General features: G+C 35.1%; 2 protein-coding genes across 3 annotated transcripts; one reads left to right on the top strand and one right to left on the bottom strand.

Moving 5' to 3' along the window:
• Positions 1-1,871: 1,871 nt before the first annotated feature.
• On the bottom strand, positions 1,872-6,353 carry LOC113703500 (poly(A)-specific ribonuclease PARN-like). Of its 2 annotated transcripts, none has more exons than XM_027224878.2 (8): positions 5,853-6,353; positions 4,637-4,767; positions 3,970-4,164; positions 3,762-3,874; positions 3,523-3,636; positions 3,248-3,362; positions 2,951-3,166; positions 1,872-2,710 (listed from the first exon to the last, which is right to left on the bottom strand). In XM_027224878.2, the coding sequence occupies exons 1-8, from the start codon at positions 6,134-6,136 to the stop codon at positions 2,058-2,060; spliced, it is 1,821 nt and encodes a 606-aa protein (XP_027080679.1). In that variant the 5' UTR covers positions 6,137-6,353; the 3' UTR covers positions 1,872-2,057. The 2 variants fall into 2 exon arrangements, with proteins under 2 accessions (XP_027080679.1, XP_027080678.1); XM_027224877.2 differs by having other exon boundaries at positions 5,787-6,341.
• A 13,484-nt stretch (positions 6,354-19,837) lies between these two features.
• On the top strand, positions 19,838-20,440 carry LOC140012620 (uncharacterized). Its single transcript, XM_072060893.1, has one exon. It carries the CDS (start codon positions 19,838-19,840, stop codon positions 20,438-20,440), a length of 603 nt encoding a protein of 200 aa, XP_071916994.1.
• The last annotated feature ends 839 nt before the right edge of the window (positions 20,441-21,279 follow it).

The following is a 21,279-nucleotide window of genomic DNA, read 5'->3' as shown; positions in this document are numbered from 1 at the left end:
TGACGTGTAAAGCACTGCCAAAGACTGTTAAGGTGACGCAAGCAATTCAGGTAAGAAAGCAGGGAGTTCCTCAAGGGAAAAGTCGGTGAGGTGTCGTCAATGAGTGATTTTTTTTTTTTCCCAATCGACGTAAATGTGACCGGCCATTTTGTTGTTGTACTTCTACCACCAAAAAAATAAAATTATTAAGAGTACATTTCACAATGAGGAAAAGCTTATAGTAGTAATTTAATGTATATAAAGTAAAAAATATTTGAAAAATATGTTTACGAAAAACGTAAAAAATTTTCTGTAGAAAATCACAATCCAAACAAATTTGAGTATCTCTTCCAAAAAATTTTTGAAAAACTTATAACTACAGAAATCTCAATAAATTCTCCAAAGTTTTTGAAATACATATATTAAAATACCTAAAAATACACACACAAAAAATTTCCCTTGTTTCCTTTTTTGTTTTCCTCCCCACCATGACGTCTATTGTCGGTTACTCCTCTATTTTCTTTTTTTTTTTTCCTTTCTTTCTTTCTCCTCCCTTCCCCCTCCCCCCAAAAAAACTCTTTTTCATATTCCATAATTGGAATGACATTATTTTTATAGCCAACATTTCGTGGTAACTAGTAAGTGATAAGTGCAACCTTAAATTTGTCATCCAACAAAAGAAAAGAAAAGAAAAGAAAAAAGAGAGAAATTTATGTCATCTTAGGCCTTGTTTGGACAGCCATTTTCCAAAGAAAAATTATTACGTTTTCAGTGAACACATTTTTTAATCACATTTTTACCTCGTATATATCAAATTGCTACAGTATTTTTTCTACAAAAAATCTAGAAAAATGTAGTCCAAACACAGCCCAATCAGGTTGTGGAAGAAAATTGCGTCATGGTTGGACGAATCTATCAAACTTCTCCTCCATAATATAATTGAAAAATAAATATATTGCGTAAAAAAACACTGAATCATGGTCGATTTAAACAAAATTTATCAAACATGAATGTCCTTTTCATCTGTTTTGGATCTTGGGTGTGCCAGCTGGTGTCTGTATAGAGAGAAGGAAATATGTTGCAGATTTCTTGGATAAAATGAGCTTAAACTTACAGCCTGGTTTGACTTGGGAAAAAATAAAAAAGACAAAGAAAAGTTGCAAGTATTCAATTTCACCAATCAAGAAAGATTAATCCATAAACAATTAGATTAGTCACCTAGCTTCACGTACTGTAAAATGCAAAACTAATATGCAAATGCGAGGTGCCTTCTGTCGGCAACCAAGTGCAAAAACACCCCATAGGATGACAGATACATTTACCACATAAAGAGAAGAAAAAATGTAAAAGAGAGAACCCTCTTCCATCTACAGTTGTTCAGCTCATCAAATGATTCCATTCATGGTCCTTTCTTTGAGCTCATTTTGCAAGCATTGCACCCCCACCACCCTAGCCTAGGGGGCCTATAGATGTGGATTCACCGCTAAGTTACAGATGAAGGCTCCAAGTATCCTGTCAGCCTTGTCAAAACTAAGGTGCAGACGAATCAAGACGAGACGAGTCAAACTTTGACATAATCAAGCTGAAACTCAACCTAAGTTTATGAAGCTCAGATTCGAGTTTGAGCTCGACAAGTGCAAAATATAAGATTCAAACTCGACTCAAATTTGCATCAAACTCGAGATCGAACTTAAAAAAAATAATTATTTTATTTTTAAAAAACGAATTTAGTATTTTTGAACTCGAGTTTGACTTGATCAGCTTGATCCCGACTCGAGCTTAATGTTAACTGCGCTCGAGTTAAACATCGAACTCGAGTCGAGCTCAAACTCAAGCCACTCGCGAGCAGATCGTTTCGTTTGCAACCCTAGTCAAAATCGCAAATGCCATGCTAGTCCGAGAAAAAGCTGTCCTAGGGGTCTGCTTAGACTTATTATACCTTGAAGTTCATGCAATCATCTGATTTAGAAACTTCAAGTTTAATCCACATTCATGTTTCAGGCCAAATTACGAAAATATCCTGCTGGTCCAGTACAGTTGAGAATTAGATAGCCACGAGTCTTGTAATATGGGCCATCTCAAAGGTCATCAAGGTTGGTCAACTCATCATTGTCCCAGCAGATTGCTGGTAGCTCTTCTTCTGAGTTAGCTTCTGGAAGATCTGAAGCTTCTTCCAAGGCTTTTTCTAGAGCATCTGCCAAAGAAGGTTCCCATATACTGAGTTCACAGACTCTTTTATAAGTTCTATAGCATGCAGCTCTGAGACCTTCTGAGATCATGTCCTTGATAGGCTCGCAGTTTGTTCCACCAGAATTCATTACCTCCAAAAATCTCTCAGCAAAGCCAGGAGCCCAGAAAACAACAATTGCACAATTCCTATCGGCTAGTCGAACATCAATTTCTCCAGAGAACACTTCATGAGAACCTTTAAGCAGGCTCTTCAGCTTGCGAGCTGACATCATACCTCTAAATCCCCACAAGAACACCAAATTTGCAACACTAATTCTTCTAGTTTTTTCAGTTGAAATGTTTACATCATCATCTAAAAGATCTGATGAACTGATGAAGCAAGGATTGAAGACATTTGCATAGCATTCAAGGGTGGAGGAGGAAGTGGAATAATCAGCTTCCGGAGATTCTGGAACAATTCTCAATATTAAACAGAGCTTGGCAAATAACTCACTTATCCTTAGAACATCACGCCCATGAACCCTGACTTCATCTCCATCAACTAAAAGAACAAAATGTGACAAGTCAGGATTTGTAGAAACCATGCGATGACAGCAAGCCATGCAGAAAATAATAGCGCCAGGTCAAGTGCAAGCACAAAAATCCATTATGAAGATTCCTTTAGCAATTTCAGATACCTTGACCGATTCTAGAGGCCAAGCATCAGAGAAGTAATATGCATTGCGAACCACTACCGGTCAGACTAAATTTGATAAGTGACAAAAACCAAAAGAATACTCACTATGTTGAGGAATCTCCATGTGTAGCGGCCTAGTGAACCTTCTTTTCAAATATAAAATTGCTGCAGGTAGGTTGTTTACTTTATTCAGAGGACCAATTTCCCTCATAAGATGGTTGACATCAACTATATGAGAAAACACTGAACACAAGGAACTCCTAAATTCATCTACTGTTGAAGGCAATGGAGCTATGAACTTTGAATGGATAAATGCAAATTCTGCATGAAATCAGCAAAAGAAGGTGTCAAATAACAGTGGAAGCTGAAATGAAAGAAACATTACCACATAGAGACACAAACCATTGATAGCATTATGGGCTACGACTGGCTTCTGAGAAGTGGAAATCAAATCGACAACCTCCCTGAACCCACGAACCTGCATATTATGTTCCTCTTCCATGAGTTGTAGTTCCTTCTGCAAATTGAAAATCAAAACTCAGTAAAGCTGGTGGAACATCACCACACCATTTGGGACTAAAATCTCCTTGAAGATCTAGGATTCTTGACTATTATAATACTAAGCTTCAAGCAACGCTTAAATTTTCTTGAAGTGACAATTGACTCTTCCTGGATACCTCAAAAACGTTTTTGTCCTCGTTTGAACTGGTCAAAACAACCCGAATAGCCTGGCTACCACCTCCCTTTGCTGGAACCAATAATGGCACAAGATCAGTAAACTCATGTAACATCTGCAGACCACAAGCTATATTGAATAAGCATGAGCACAAATATTATAAACTCATCTAATTGCAACAGAGATTGAATAACTAGGCACCTAATAACACATAAACTCAATCTGTTCAAGCTTATTCACCTCCAGTATAAGCTGCACTTGACGTTCACTGCAGATATCTATGCTCAAGCTTGGTCTTGAGCCAAACACTTCACCTCCTGAGACTATTTTTCTCAAAGTACTAATCAAGTCATCTGCAAAAGCAGATGAAACAATAAATTTGTACATAAGTAGTTCAAAATATATTGTTTTGAAAAACATCAAATGCAATGACTGACATACTGCTCACCTTCAGTCTTCTTTTCTGAATCTTGACATGTACTTTTCCAGATTTTAATTCGAGATTTAATCCTGTCTACAAACATAGAATCAGCAACAGAATATACTGTAGGAGATTGAGACGGTTTCATATAGCTTCTAGGCAATGGGTTTCCAGTCCTATCTTTTGCAGCTAATTCTTGAGCTCTCGATAAGTATGATATGCCTGTTCCAAGATAAAGAACCAAGGAGTAACTTTGCAATCAAGAATGATCCTCAGTATAGACACAACTAGTACAACAAGAATGTTAACAAAAGCTCGGAAGGTAGAATTAGGAACTTCTATTCCACCCATGGTTTATTTTCTTTGCAGAGGAGGGATGGGGGCTGTTAAACGTTATCTAGACGGGGAGAGTTTGGTTTTAATTTACTGATAGACAGAAGATTATTATGGTTAAGTTCAGAAATTCAAAGTAAAAAAGTATGCATAGTGGATAGCTATGCATAAATTAAATGAACAGTTGTATTTATCTCTTTTTTTTTTTTGTTGGCGCCGGGGAGGGGGGGAGGCGGAATCTCAGCAGATATCCCCTCAGCCCCATCCATGCAAGCAAGAAACATTGAGGGAAAATACATAAAAATGATAAATCATGTCCCTGTTAAATTGTCTAAAAAAAATTCGTGCTAAATTTACTTACCATCATATATGCAGGCATTAAAATCAAAACCTTCTCGAGCCATAGCGGTTAAGTACGATGATTGACAGAAAAAGCTGTAAGAAGGCATCCCCATTTTTAACTCATCCCTGGGGAACAAATGAAAATTGTACCTACACCAAGTGACCAAGATTGGATGAACCACTGTAATTTTACTGTCTCAAGATTTATGAGCTATATGGCCAAACATTATCATTTTTTGGCTAGCCGTAAGCAACAACTAAGTCTGGCAAGCAACCAAAGAAATAGGCTGAAGGCATGCTCATGCAGATATGCAAGCAGAGCTCAAGCTTGTATTTACTGAAGAGTTATCCTCAAGAAGACACAGTTGACAAAATTTTGAACCTAAATAAGAACTTATTAGGAAGCTAAATGTCACAGAGAGCCACAAAAAATAAAAGAAGAATAAGTAAAATCAAACAATCTATCCTTCTCTTTTGCACCAATAAACAAATTAATCAGAATGACAAGAACCACACGAAACATGGCATTATGTGAGGCTTTCTTTGTCATATTGTCATTTGCTCGGATTACTTGGGCATGGCTGGAGTATTTCCTATTAGTTAATACATGATCATGACCTCTTCACTTGATCCCCTTCAGACAAAAAGATTATCGAACCTAATCAAACATCACTTGACTTTTCCACTTCAAGAAATCAGAGCTAGACCAAAGCATCGAAACCATAACATTTACACCCAACGTAGGGATATAAAGAACAGTCTTTATAACAGGATGAACTCCTTTTACCATGCCTATCGACCATACCATTAGATACATTAGAGCACCTAATATAACCTCAAAGCTCTACAACACCAAAAAGACCAAGCTATTGATGGTTCTAAAGATAAGCTACACATGTTTCCCTTTATAGGCAGAAACCTTCACAAATATCCAAGTTACACCAACTTTTTATAAGGGTTTACTCCATATACCATTATGAAATCATCTTGAATGCAATCTTGTTTGTGAAAGATATCAATTTCAACCAACAATCTTGAAAATTGGCTCCCCCACTTTCAAGTATGAACTACCAAAATTTGTCAAATGCGACAAACAAACTGAATCAATAAACTGCCCAAAAGAAAAAATCAAACTACAAATGCTATAAAGAAAACAAGGAGGGTCTTACGGGTGAGCAATAATCTTGGAAGATTTAACAGACAAAGGGCAAACAGCAAACTGAAGGACCTGATACCTCTCGGCTGCATACTTAGCCTTAAGGTAAGCAACCTCAGCAGTATCAAAGGGCAAAACTTTTTGCCAAGGAGATGAAAAAGCACCAGTCTTTTGCAAAGAAACAGCAATAAAATCAGAATTAAAGATGTGGGTTTTGATCTCCTCTAACGCCTCTGCGAAGTTGGATTTTGTTACTTGCTTTATCGCCCATTTCTTGTTGTTGAGATTAGAGTTTTGATGGTGGGTTGGGTGGATTGAACGTTTTGGAACTTGGGTGCAGAGAAGGCGTCTCTGCAACAACATCGAAAGCTTTCTGCAAATGAGCAGGGATGGGTTTGGGGGAGTAGTGTTGGGGGGTTTGGGGTTTATGCTGTGTGGATTTCTCAGGCTTCTCTTCAGAAGGTGCTTACTAGTACTGCAGTTAGAAGGCGTGGTTCTGGTCCCTGTATTTCGAACCACGCCTGTATGACTTGACCCTTTTTTTGTTTGGAAGAAGAAGAAGACTTGAACCCTGTCTTGAGTTTAGGAGAGATAAGAGAAAGTTGTCTGGGGGAGTTTAGGAAAATGAGAGATGATTAAAAGAGAGGGTGAATTAAAAAAAAGGTAAAAAAGAATTGTATCAACTAAAATCTAAGATTTGTCTAGCAATAGTTCAAAATATAATGAAATGTGTACGTGTACATCATTCAAGAACAATGTTTTTCATAGAAGATGGATATTAAAATAATAATAGAAATTTATATTATAAAATGAATGATATATGGATAAAAATGACTATAATCGCATATTTTATTTGATTTCAAAATGAAATACTTACGAACATTATGCATTCGATTTGATTATCTTTGTACAAAAATGTGAACACTTTTCACGAATCAACATTTATTACGAAAGCCATTATTGGTGGCTTAATTGACTTTGTTGAATTTCGTGGAATTCATACTAAAAAAAAAATGTTGAGTGAGACTTATCTTTCTTAAAAGTGAACTTGTTGAACTTTTTGAAGTATTTCAGTGGAATCAATGTGTGTAAACTTCGTTTTGTAATCAGTTGTTTTCTCCTTTGCAATCTAACAAGTTTGGAATTAAGGTGCTATTGAAATCAATGACGGAGCCAAGAGGGGCTGATGGGGGTCATGGCCTCCCCCAAAGTTTTGAAAATTTTAATTTGTGTAAATATATGTGTAAAATAAATTTTGCCCCCCAAATTTTTTACAATTTTAGTTTATATTTATGAGAGTCTATATATATATATATATATATATATATATATAAACCACCTTTGAATTAATTTTTTCTCCAAAAAATTATTTTTTCATACCTTTATAGATGAAAGTTATTCTGAACATAATATATATGATAATTTTGTTAGGAAAAATTTTGACCCTCCAGAGAAAAAAAATCTAGCTTCCATCGCTAATTGAAATGTTTGTAGGTGGGATTCATTCAATGATGAGAATATGATACGTAGTCTTTTTTTTTTTCTTACTATATTTGGTTGGCGTGGATAAAAAATGAAAATGGGTTAGTGATCGTTAATTTTGTGAATGATTATGAGAAAAAAAATACATTGTGACAATAAGACACGTAAAATTGTGGATTTCTCAGGTTTCTTTTCAGAAGGCACTTACTGGTACTGTAGTTAGAAGGCAGGGTTCTGGTCCCTGTATTTCGAACCATGCCTGTATGACTTGACCCTTTTTTTCGAAGAAGAAGACTTGAACCTTGTCTTGAGTTTAGGAGAGACAAGAGAAAGTTGTTTAGGGAGTTTAGGAAAATGAGAGATGATTTATGGACATATACATCAATATATTATCTTAAGCGTGCAAATCAATCGATTTTAGTCAAAATTTAAGTTCAAACTACAAGTTTCTTTGTCAAAATTTAAGTTCAAGCTCGTGTTTGAGTAGTTTAAACTGGTTTACGAGTTCTAGTTTAATACATAAAGTTCGAAAGCTCATCGAGTTTAAAATGGAGTTTCATTAGCTGTATCTATTCATGATAGCCAAAAAAGATAACGAGATGTGACACTTGCATAGGTAAGACAGTAGCACACTAGAGCCTCCGATTTATAGAAGTTTCACTGACTAAATGATTTAATTTGATTCTCTATAGTATTCTATTGATTAGCTACTATAGTATTCCATCTATTTTTAAAAGGATTCTTCTGGGGGTTCTATCATGCTTAGTAAATGTATTATGATGGAAGCAATATTCCAACTTCTGGAAACAGGACTTGTTTAAGTTGCAAGAATGTCTCCAAAGCATCCAAATGGATTCGTGGATCTGGATGGAATTTGTTTAAGTTGCAAGAATGTATCTATTCCACCTAACTCATTTTTGTTATGGATGTTTGTCTTTCTATGGCGGGCCGTGCTGTTTGCTGAGTCCCTTGCTTACCTTAGTACGAGGATGAACGGAACTAGCTATAGCAACCTTCTTGGGACAATGATAGCAACTTCCTGTGTATCATATGCTTTGCCCGAATACTAATTTCCTTTTTTTTAATCAACTACCTCTAGAGTAGTTGGCCATCAGGGGAGAGGCTTAAATGTCTCCTTGAATAGATAAGGGATCAAATTTCTTGACCTGCATTCTTCTTCAGGATTTTCTAGAAAAATTCACTAGCAGGTGCAAAGGCACTCATCTGGTCTGGTAACGATTCAATTCTCTTCGAGTTTTTCATTGATCCCAGGATCCACCGTGTCGAAAAAAAAATTTCCTTTTTGTTTTCGACGAACTGAAGGGGAAGAAAAGAGATTTTTTGAATGCTATTTGTAAAAGGCGACTCTCAATTTTTAGAGCTTGTAGCAAGAAACACCTCAAGCTGGTGGAAAATCACTTATGTGACAATTTTAATTACTTATCTTTCATAAAAGTTAGTCAGACAATTGTTTCCTTCAGTCATTGAGCCAATTCTGCCTTACTAGGATCATCTCAATTTACTCCATTTTACCCTGGCAGGAAGTAAAAACATCATAGTTACTTCATCGATCGTTAACTTCAACGACATGCAAATCTCCAGATTGAACCAACAACATTTTAGCTGTGATCAAGCCATTATAAATTTCGTCGCATTTCTTATAACTTCCAGTACTGCTAGATTAATAATAGTGCATCATAAGACAAACAGCTGTGCCCAGAAAGTATTCACCAATTAATATAATGATCTTCTTTTATCAAGAAAAAGAGAGTTTTGGTAGCATGCTCGGATCGTTTTCTGGGCGGGGGGCGTTGATAAATGGAGCCGAAACACTTACGAATTTTTGTATATCTTATGCGGGGCGCCATCCATGCTGCAAGCCTGCAGCTAAGAAAAATTGTTTATTAGCTGATTTAACTATTCTAGAATTGATTAGGGATGCCTTGTTACAGCTTTTTCTGTCAATCATCGTACGTATTTGACAGCTATGGCTCGAGAAGGTTTTGATTTTAATGCCTGCATATATGATGGTGAGTAAATTTAACAGGATTTTTTCGTTAGATATATTAACAGGGACATGGTTCATCATTTTTATGTATTTTCCTTCAATGTTTCTTGCTTGCATGGATGGGGCTGAGATAGAATGATTGGAGTGCATTCAAGTCCTTCGCCTGCTGCTTCCAGGGCAACTGGGCGTAAGTTCTCCTGCTAACTCTGCTCCTAGAGGCAGAAGCATAACTTCCCGGGAATTAAATTAATGCGCCCGATACGCGAATTGCATCGCCGGCGCTGAAGCTACGAGTGAAGTTCAGAGTTTACTACTTTTGTCTGTTAGACACTTCAGTCTCCGGCAGTCACAAGACAAATCATAAACTCTCATTTGCATATAACAAAAAAAATAATAATGCAACTAGATAAGTGGGAAATTGGGAGTGGCGGCACATATTGGGTTACTATTTTTAAAAACTATATATTTTAAGACTGCATCTGGATTGAGAGATTTCATAAAGAATTTGAAACTCATTCAAATCGCTGTATTTGTTTCAATTGCTTAATAAGTTTGTGATACACTAACTTCAATCGCCATAGCCTTTTTTGCTTAGACAGGGGAAAATTCTTTTCTATTGAGTAAGATATCTGAGAGAATCAGAATTGAAGTTAGTCACGTCTGAACGGGGCTAAGAAAACTGGACATGATTTCATCTGATTGTAACATAGGCCTTTCTGATTGTACTACTTTCTCCTCTTGTCGGTGTTTTGGTCTTCATCGAAAATTGGCAATGAGGAGAGAGAGAGCATATGGACCTCAGGATGAGGCACTCTATAATTTCAAAAAAATGGAAAAACAAATAAATAAAGAACTCCTTATAGTAAGCAAAGCACGTGTAAACTTTTTATTTATGATGCGGTGTATTTGATGAGATTTTGCCAAGATCAAAAGTAACTTTGAAATCTTTTAATATTCAATCTCAATCTGCATAAGAAGCTCGCTCTTTAAATGGAATTCTGTACTCTTTGACGTTCGATAATTTAACTATTCTGGGTTAATTTTTATTACATTGATAGTGTGAACAATCGTAGCGCAATATGTTACATATGTAAGAGAATTAAAAAAAAAAATTTTACACTAACAGCTTAAGAAAAGTTACTTTAAAATCTCTTTTTCATTCTCTTATTTCTTTTCATGTTTCTTGTCTTTGAGCTAATTTTTAACTATTTGGTCTCCATTTAGACTTCCCCTGAACTGATTAAAAAGCCCTCTCAAGTAGTCTGATCCGTTTGGCAACAAAAAATGACGTGGTTAATTACTACTTAGTTCAATTTGTCATATAGTTAAATGTAAGTCCTTGAGATTTGTTTGTTTGAAGCTTCATTCTCATCGTTAGTCGTTGATACTAAATTTTGTAATTTATATCACCATTTATGATCATCTATGCATAGATCAACAAACTCTCCTAATATTTTTTTTTATTTTTTTATAAAAAAAAAACGTATGAGCAATTTGAGGAGTAGAATTTGATTCCGTATCCATCATTCCAGTCCATTTTTTCATTGATTTTGGAAAACTGGTACCGTTGATATCAAGTACGCAACAACACATAACGGAATTTTATTAGCAGCATTATATCGCATCTTAGAAAGAATTCAAGTTTCTTAAAAATTTATTGCTTCAGTGAATGGAACCGGACGAAAATTGAAACTCACCCAATCTTAAATAAATGGTTATTTATTAGCAAAACAAAAAAAAACAATTAATATAAGCTAAGATGGGCTCAATTAATATTGATGCATGACTGTGTCTGATGTGTCTATATATATAATTATATATATTATACACAGCACTAACGGAGCACAAAATCCCTTAATTAAGAATCAAAGATGAGGAATTCTTTGGCCATTATTTTGATTTTTTACTTGGTTCAGACAGCCCACGTTTATGCTTGGTTCGATCAATATAAAGTCGTTTTATACAATTCTATGAGTAATGGGAACTTAGAGCATCATTGCCAATCTAAAGATACTGATTTTGGATGGAAAACTTTGGGACCTGGACAAAACTTCAGCTGGACGTTCAAGGAGAATATTTTTCGAAGCACTCTATATTTCTGCAGGTTTCGTGCTTGTGGAGGCGAAAAGGCGTTGGATGTTTTTAACAAGCGCATAGCTGATGTCCGGTGCCCTAAAACTCGCGTCTGCCTCTACAGCATCTCAGGACGAAGTATCCTAAAATGCAGAAGGGGTCCATGAAACAAGTAAAATAACACTGCTATATTATGTGTTTTCATTTTCGCCAAATTACTTCAATAATAATTATGAAGAATCTTAATTTGTATGAAAAATCTGTTATACAAGAAACAGGATTAATAAAACTTTCACCTCATATACAGTAAGATTAATATAGACATTTTGGTTTTCCACCACAGTAGCCAAAAATTTTTTTTTTTTTAAAAAAAAGGGATTTTGGAAAGATTTCATGCATAGAGGAAAAAAAGAAAACGTATAAAACCGAAGAATTAGTGTTGAGGGGAAAAAATATATAAGAACTTGAAGCGAATTGCTTCATGCAATCTTTATTTAGTTTTTTTGCCTTTGTCAATATTAACCGAAGAAATATTTAAGAATCTTAATATCTTATTCGAACTGTGTTGCATTCTTGTTTCAATTCCTTCTAACCAAACGAGAAATGAAGAGTCAAAATTAATTTTGAGAAGATTGAGAATTTGAGATTGACTACACTAGAAATGATCATGAACCCAAGTAATTTTAACTGGTAAGATAGTAAGGAATAAAGTGATGAACTTGCAACCTTGAACAATGGATTACAAAAGCTAAATTTTATTTTACGATCTTAATTTCTTCTTCTTCTTCTTCTTCAACTTTTTTTCAATACTAAATCCACAATTGGTATAACTTTTAATACTAATACTACAAATTATCAATGATCGTAGTACAAGTCATTAATATATTAGGAACGTAGATTATATTTAGATTGTGGGGGTGTGAATTCAGCCCAACCTTTTTTTTTTCTCACAATCCTAACTTGCTATAACGTACTGATCCTTTCTTTTTTTATTGTTCTACTTGCTCCTTTCGGCGTTGTTTTGGCCTTCATCGGTGTTCTGTCGGTACTCTTTTTTTTTTTTTTGTCGACTGGGGGTATCCTGGTCAATTGACCAGACTAATCCCCTCAGGCTGGAAGAGCCCGCCCCAAGGATTCCAGCACGGTACGGGGAGAGAGTCGAACACGGGACCTTGCTCCTGAAGAAGAGGCTACTGGACCGGTCGCACTAACCCCTGAGGGCGTTCTGTCGGTACTCTATAGTAAAATTAGTTTTTACTACTATTAGATTGATGATGTAGGCACGTCATGTGTACCCATAAGAGAATTGTAAAATTTACACTAATAGCGCAAGAAAAATTAATTTGAATTTCTTTTTCAAATTAATTTAGCATCAGGATTATCCGTAACCTGGAAGGAATTCAAGTTTATCAAAAATTTAATTGCTTGAGTGTATTGAAACGGCCGAAAATTGAAACTCAGCCAATCTATCCATTGTTATCCATATTGGCAAACCAAAAACAATTAATATTGCTAAGATGGGCTCAATTAATATTGATCCATGACTGTGGCTGGTGTGTAAATATAGAGCACAAAATTCCTTGACAAGAATCAAAGATGAGTTTTAGTGCCGTATGTATTGTGGGACTGCACCTTGGGTCATAATTCTGATTCTTTCCTTGGCTGATGCCTGGCTTAGTCAATATACAGTAGTTATATTCAATTATAGTATCAAAGATCGGCCCTTGGCGGTGCATTGCAAATCTAAGATACTACTGATTTTGGATGGAAAACTCTAATATATAAGTAATCAGCATTTCAGATGGACGTTCAGGGAAAATATTTTTGCAGGTTTCGTGCTTGTGGAGAAGAAATGGTGTTTGATGTTTTTAACAAGACAATAGCTCCCGATTGCGGTTACGCATGTGCTTCTACAAATTCATGGAGACAGGTTGCTTACCCCCTCAAGTGATGCAAATCTTCCCGGAATAGGAGCAGTAGCCACGGCATGGGCTCAACGTTTCGACCCAGAGAGTAGTACCCTGAAATGCAGAAGGCGCTGATAAAATTGAAATACTTCATTATGACATCTTTGATAAAAGCTTCTACCAGAGAAATAAGAACTTGAAAGTTAACGTTGAAAAAGTAAATTATGGAGCAAGTGGTTTAATGTGATTTCCATTGAGTACGTTTCTTTTCACTACAAGTTCTAAACAAGAATTTCTAATTGCCAATTATCAAAAAGATTTGGATATGTTAATGGTTGCGTTAGGCATAAGTCATTTCGGATGAAGTATTCCTAATTACTTTAATTAGCACGCGCGTGTGTATATATATATATATATATATATATATATATATATATATATATATATGAAAGTTGCTATTTTAATCAGAAGTGTTTCTTACTCCTCTGTGACATGTCTAATTGAAGAGAATTAATGGCTTATGGGTCACTTGGATTTTACCCATCTTAAATCCTATTTGGATTATATTATATGTTTAAAAATTATCTCTAATTTTAAAATAACTTTAAAAAATAACTAATCTTATCTTAATGATATTGCTTTTGGAAAAAACAACTAATCTTATCTTAATGATTTTTTTCTATCAAATTATTACATATAGAACTATAGTAAAACCTTTTTCAAATCACAATTATTAGAATCTTACATATCCCAAATTACCTCCTTAATCAAAATTATTGAAATTTTACATATCCCAAATTACTTCCTTTTACCACCATACCGTTAATTAGTATTCAAATTGTTCATCATTTCTCTCCTAAATTTTGAATTAACTTAGTATAAAAAAGAGAATTAACTATTACACCGACAGATTTACCAATATTGTTAGAAACTGAATATTTATTAATAAAGAAAAATGAATTGCTGGATTTTTTTCTGCTTAATTAAATATGAATATATAGTTCTAGATTTGCGGTCATTATAAAAATTTTAATTATCTAAAAGAATATTTATAAAAGGAAAGAATATCTACCAAGTTTTTGATATGGGGTGCATGATTTGATGTATACTGTTATACTATAGTGAAAGTATGTAAACAAATTTTTAAAAATTAATAAATAATTGAACGTTTAAAATAGATTAATTTTTTAAAGTTAATATAGATGAATATGTAGGATTATTGTTAATTTTTGTATTTAAATTATTTATATTTGTATAAATTCACAATAAATAAATAAAAAGACCGTGCTAAGGTATAGGCAAAATTCTAGTTATATTTAATCCACCCAAATTAAACTATTCGTTAAGTATGTACTGCAGTGCCGGACGCTTAATTTTAACAATTAATAATCATTGTCAACGCCGAGTTGCACTCTCCTATCAATTCCCTCTAATCAAATGAGAAACTAATGATTCAAAATTCTAAGAAGATTGAGATTGTGTTTTTCACAAGAAAAGATCAAGAAACCCAAAAGAAATAAATTCTAACTTAGTAATAAGAAAAGGAAAAAGCTAATTGATGAACTTGCAACTCTTGTACAATGGATTACAAAAAAAAAAAAAAAATTATTTCACAATCCTAACTTGCTATGACGTAGCCCATTCTGATTGTTCTACTTTCTCCTTCCGGCGATCGTTTGGACCTAACGATTTGCCTTCATCGGAAATTCGGAATTCAGAAATAGCATTTGGACCTAACGATGAGGCCTTCAGGGGAGCCGCCTATCGTTACTCTGTAGTTTGAAAAATGAAAACAACAAGAAGAAAAACAATAATAAAGAACTCTTCATAAAAAAAAAGAAAAAAAAAAGCATAATGCGGTATCAGTAATTTGATGGTTTTTAGATATTTGAATTTGTAATTTTAATGAGTAGTGACTACTGAGTAGTTAGATGGTGGTGGATTCTTTTCGTGGTTCTCAGAAGGATTCTTGCCCGATTTCTACAAACTACTATCTGTTTTCGTCAATGAAGATTCTTTGTTTTTTTGGGCTTAAAAAAAAAAAGATTTCAAATTCATTTTTAAACTTTGCTTCATAATCGTAACTGAAAATACGAGTTATAAAATTCACTTTTTTTTTAATCTTTTCATTTCTGATCAAAACAAAAGGAAGACATCGGAGATTCAAAAAGAAATTTACTCACTCGTCGGGACGTTTTGACAACAATTTTCGAGCAGTTGAAATCTCAAATCAAAAGAGAATAATGACAATCCACAGCAGATTGAACGCCATAGCTAATGCTGCTTTCCTCCCCATCCCTTGTTCTTCTTCCCTGTATAAAAGCTGTTTAGAATCAACGCTTAATAAGTTTGGGCCTTAATCCCTCTCCCATTTTGTGCTTATGTACGGATGTGCTATGGTATGTAACCGACAAAACATTTCCCCTTACGTCTTAAGATCATCCAGGAAAAGAGGGACTCTCAAGTCTTCCATAGACGAGATGCACGGCGGCATACGGAGAAAACAAAACACTGCCCATTTATATTAGTGTGGAAAAAGAAATCTTGTGTTTTGATTGGAGCTGACAATTATACCCAATAACCCATCTAACCCACCCACTAATTTGAGAGGTTGGGTTGGATAAGTTGGGTATTGAATAATAAAAATTCACATATATTTTGGACGGTTTGAGTATTTGTGTTGGACACCCATTACCCAACTTAAGTTAAAAAAATCAAAAAACAAATTAAAATCAAGAAACAAAAAAAGACCAGCGACTATGTAATGAAGCCAAATGTTAGATCAAGCAAAACATTCCCCGGCCAAGTTTTATTCAACAGACTTGTCCAAGTCTTATCTATAGTTGGCTTCCTATTCGGTGGCTTGAGCTTTTCTATAATATATACACATTAGCAGAGTAGTATTTGCAATTTGTGAATTGTTGCTAAGTAATAATTGCAGACATCATATCATATCATATTAGAAATTAGATTTTTTTTTAAACATTTTTTCAGGCGTACTACTTTAATTATCATGGTGGCATCCTAATGTGCATCCTAAACTATATTGAAGCCAAACCAGATTAGCTAAAAAACCCTGCAACACAAGCACCGGTAGAATTTTAGTTCTTTACTCAACCCTTGTGCATTAGGAATCTGTGGAACCATTTACTGGTTTATAACAACATTTCTTCTAACATTGGGTTCATGAAGTTGGCAGATTTCTTTGAAGGCAAGTGCAAGAGATGTCTGCAAGTTCTTTGAAAGCATTGAGCCTAGTAGCTCTGAGAGGATGAGAACTTTTTGAGTTTTGACAATACAACTAGTCGAATATTATATTTTGTTTCTTGTTCTGTGAATGTATCTATTCGTTTCTTTTGTGTTTATTTTTTGGGTCAAAATTTTAGTTTATAACTTTCTTTAAATCGTGATTGGAACTTTTATTAGACTAGAAATGTGTCCGGAATAGCTAATGCTAAATCAAGTAACAAGACTTAGAAAATTGTATATTGGTATGTCAATTTTCATGTTATATCCAACTTGGACCAAAATTGTTGCTTTGGTCTCTTAGTTTGGACCAAAGCTATACCCAGTTTGAAAGTCCTTACTTATATAAAAAATAGTAAGTTCATCCAAATAGTTTAAATAGTTAGTATGTGTGTGTATTTGTGAAAGTATATTAGTGTGTATTGTAATGTGTTTGTATGTGTAAAAGTAACGTATTTCGAAAGAGCTTAAGAAGTGAGTGTATGTTTGTGTCTGTGAGTGTTTTAGTCTGTGAAAATATGTCTATCTATGTGAAAATGTATTTATATGTGTGAATTTTTTTTTTTTTGTATGTGAAAATGTATTTGAAAGAGTTTATATGTCAAAATCTATTAATTAATATATTAGGTCATATTTGGGTCATGGGTTTGAGATGACCCAATATAACCCAACCCAAAATTAACTCAATCTAAAGTTGGGCGGTGGGTGTAATCCATTTAAATGAGAACGTAATATCAACCCGCCCAATTGTCAGGTATAGTTTTGATAGACCGTATACCAAGATTTCAGATATATATATACACACATACTTTTGCTACGGTAGATTAGTCTTCCACAAAGAAAAAAAATAAAATTTACGCAGATATCATACACAAGAAAAAAGTTGGTCGCCAAAATTTTTTTTCTTTTAAAAATGTATCCAAGAGTGGTGAAGTATTAAAAGTGAAGGGAGAATTGTAATTTTGATCCCCAATCCATAGTGTATGCGAGTAATTAGTCCCCAATCTATTTCGAAAATCAATTTTGGTCCCCAATTTATTCAATTTTGCACTAAAAATGGACAATTGACGGAATTTCTTCAATTTCAACCGAAACCAAGTTATGTGAGATCACGTGCCAGCACCTAAAACCTCTTTTCCAATTTTTTAATTTCTGAAACACGTTTTTTAATATTTTCAGCTTTCTCTTGCCTTTTGCCTTATTAAACAAAGACATGAAAAAGCTAAATTTCACTAATCAAGTAGTGGAGCCCACCAAAAAGGTTGAAAATCAGAAAAAAGAAACATTTGCTCTCGTATCTCTCAACCTTGGTCTCTTCAGCAAAAAGAACAACGAACCCTAAGAGCCAAAATCAAGAATCAAAACGTGAAAAAATAAGGAAAAATCTGGTAGAATTCAGTCAAGCTGAAGCTCCTGGTGGCTTTACGAAGCAGAAATGGCAGCGAGATCTAAGGAAATGAACAAACTGGTAGCACCTAATTATCATATGTGATTTTGCCTTCTCTTTCGGGGGTTCCCTCGCCAATGCTATTTGTACTTTGGGGGACAAAAAATCTATATTAAGTCTTTATTCCTCATTCTGGCAAAAAGCCCTACAAAAATTTGTCATTTGTGATGTGGTCCCGTGTCTATATTGTCAGTTATCATGCTAGTCCATATTTAGTGTAGTGGGACTTATTTTTCTGGAATTGATGGTCCTTGTCTTTGAATCTTTGCTAAAGTATGCTTTTCATATTGTCGGTTTGCTAGGTTTACTATTTCTGTCATCTAAATTATGGCCTGTGTTGTTTGTTTGTTGGTTTTGTTTCTTTTTATTTTTTAAATATAGGCAGTAATAGCACGGAAGTGACTATGAAGTGTCACTTATGGGGAAAATGTGAAACTGAACCTGATGTTCATTATGAGGGAGGTGAATTAAGGGTGTTTGATCATGTAGAAGTCACAGGTATAAGCCTTTATGAAATGGATAGAATGTTAGAAAGTCAGATTGGGCTATAGGTGACAAAAAGTACCACATTTTGATAGAGGAACATGGCTTCCATTTGTTAAAGCATGATAGAGAATTGCATCCCTATTATGTTGATCAATTTGACTATGGAAGGATAGTTGATTTGTACATAGAGGTTTCTTTTAGTGAGTTATTAGCATCACAGTGGGGGTCTGATGTTGATGATGAAGATTTTGTATTAGAAGATAAAGATGATGAATCTGATAGTGAATATATAGGGGGTTCTGATTCTGGAGAATTCTCAGGAAAAGATTCAGATTATGAGCAAAATTCTGATGACAATGACTATGAAGAAAATGTTGATCAGAATTTAGAATGGTTAGGGGTAGAAATCACAGGAAAGAGCAGCTTAAGAGGAATGAAAAAAAGGAATGTGTGGAGGAAACTAGGGGACAAACGGTGAGTAATTCTGATTCTGATGATGACAACTCCAACATAGATGTTGCACCAGATTTAGGTTCAGACATTGATAGTCTCCAAGGTTATGATAAAGAGGGTCATTCAAGGCCCCCCTATGTATGATCCCAAGGATGCAGATAACCCCAAACTTGAACTTAGGCAGATATTTACCACATTCAAGGAGTTTAAAGAGGCAGTTAGAATCTGGAATATCAAGCGGGGTAGACCATTTAAATTTATCGAGAGTGACACCATCAGATTTAGGGCAATTTGTCCTAAAAAAGGATGTGATTGGTGCATATATGCTAAGAAGATGAAAGGTGATGATAGATTGGAAGTTAGAATTCCAGCAGAAGTTCAAGTGTGGGTTTTTATATCATAACAAGAGTGTCAAATCTGGGTGGGTGGGCAGAAAATATGTTAACGCGTTTAGGGAGAATCCCAAGCTGGATTATGCTAGTTTCAAAAACCTGGTAATAAAAGAGAACATGTGTTATTTGAGTAGATATCAAGGCTATAGAGCTAAAAAAATTGGCAAGGAGTTAGCCCAAGGTAGTGATATGGACCAGTACAATAAGTTATCGAAGTATATCAATGAAATCTTGAGAAGTAACCCAGGTAGTACTGTAGTAATGAAGGTGGCAGAAGACTACTGTGATTCAGTCACCAAATAAGGAAAATTTCAAAGATTGTACATGTGCTTTGCTGGGGTGAAAAAAGGATTTTTAGAAGCTTGCAGGCTTGTGTTTGGGTTAGATGGGACTTTTCTCAAAGATGCGGCTGGTGGAGTATTACTGACAGCAATTGGAGTTGATCCAAATAATGGTTTGTATCCAATTGCTTATGCAACAACTGAGGGAGAAGCTAAGGATTTCTAGATTTGGTTTCTTACTTTACTTAAGGAGGATCTAAAAATTGAAAAAAACTATGAATGGACCCTCATGAGTGACAAGCAGAAGGGCATAATTCAGGCATGTGAAACAGTTTTTCCAGGGGCTGATCATAGATTTTGTGTGAAGCATATGCATAGCAATATGGTAGCTGCTGGATTCAAAGGGATAGCCATGAGGCAAGCTCTATGGAAAGCAGCTAAGACAACTACTCATACACAATTCATAAGAAGAATGAAAGCCATAGCAGAATTGGATGTTGATGCAATCAAGTGGTTAGAGGACAAGAATCCAGCAGAGTGGAGTAGATCACACTTCAGAACATTCCCTAAATGTGATATGTTGTTGAATAACATATGTGAATCATTTAACAGCAAAATATTAGATGCCAGGGAAGGGTCTATTGTTGTCATGATGGAGGCATTAAGGCATTTTGTCATGAAAAAAATACAAGAAAACAGAGATAGAGTTAGGAAAAAGTGGAGTAAATTTGATTTCTGTCCAAAAATTAGAAAAAGGATGAGTGTCAATATTGACAAGGCAACTTACTATGTGCCTTACAAATCAAACGATGTCAGTTTTGAAGTTGCCTGTCCTTATGGTGAAAAATGGGCAGTCAACATTGAGGATAGGTCTTACTCATGCAGGAAATGAGATTTGACAGGAATACCATGTGCTCATGCAATTTCAGCTTTGTGGATTGCTATAAAGGACCCTATGCAGTACATTGACGAGGCTACAGTACAAAACCCCAGTTGCCATTTTTCATCCCATTTCCCACCCATTTTTGGGCATTTTTATTTCCCTTTAAACTCTTCAGTACCAAGCCACGTAGCCCCAATCCTAATTGACAAGAAGGTTCCAGATTTAAGCCATCCAATAGCTCCAAAAAACCCACAAAAAACCTCAGTTTTCATCTACACCACTGTTGCTAGGTTAAGAGGGGTGTTTGGTGCCTATAAAAGGCCACAAAATGCAACAAGAGAGAGCAGAGAGAGTAGAGGCGCGGATAAAGAAAAGAACAGCAAGAAAGGAGAGAAATTTGAGAAAAAAGAAGAGAAAAAGAGGGTAGAAAATTCTGGTGAGGAACTTGAGCCAGGGTTGGAGAGTTGTCGATTTTGCTACCAAAATCCGATCCCGAATCTAAGTCTTTTAGGTAGTTTTTTGTCATCTGCACTATCTACACTTGTAGTAGTGTAATCTTTGTTAGAAAACGTCTCCAAAAAACATCTCTAGTTGACCCAAATTTCGGCTCAAAAATTGCCCGTCATCAGCCCTTGAAGAATTCCTGCAACAAAGGAATTGGTTCCCCCCCTGCAATTGCTCACATCTGGGTTTACTTCTCGTGCGGGTTTCATGCTTTTTTCTGCCTTCTAAAGTGCAAAAGGTAACCTCTTTCCATCTTTTTTGCCCACATATCATCGGATCTGTGTCAAGAATGCTAAAATTTTCCTTGGTGCGTTTTGTCCTTTGCGGTTTTCTTCCTCTTATGG

Source organism: Coffea arabica, chromosome 8e (genome assembly GCF_036785885.1).
Source record: "Coffea arabica cultivar ET-39 chromosome 8e, Coffea Arabica ET-39 HiFi, whole genome shotgun sequence".
NCBI lineage: Eukaryota > Viridiplantae > Streptophyta > Magnoliopsida > Gentianales > Rubiaceae > Coffea > Coffea arabica.
Note: the sequence above shows the minus strand (reverse complement) of the source record. Positions and strands in the feature narration are given on the sequence as shown.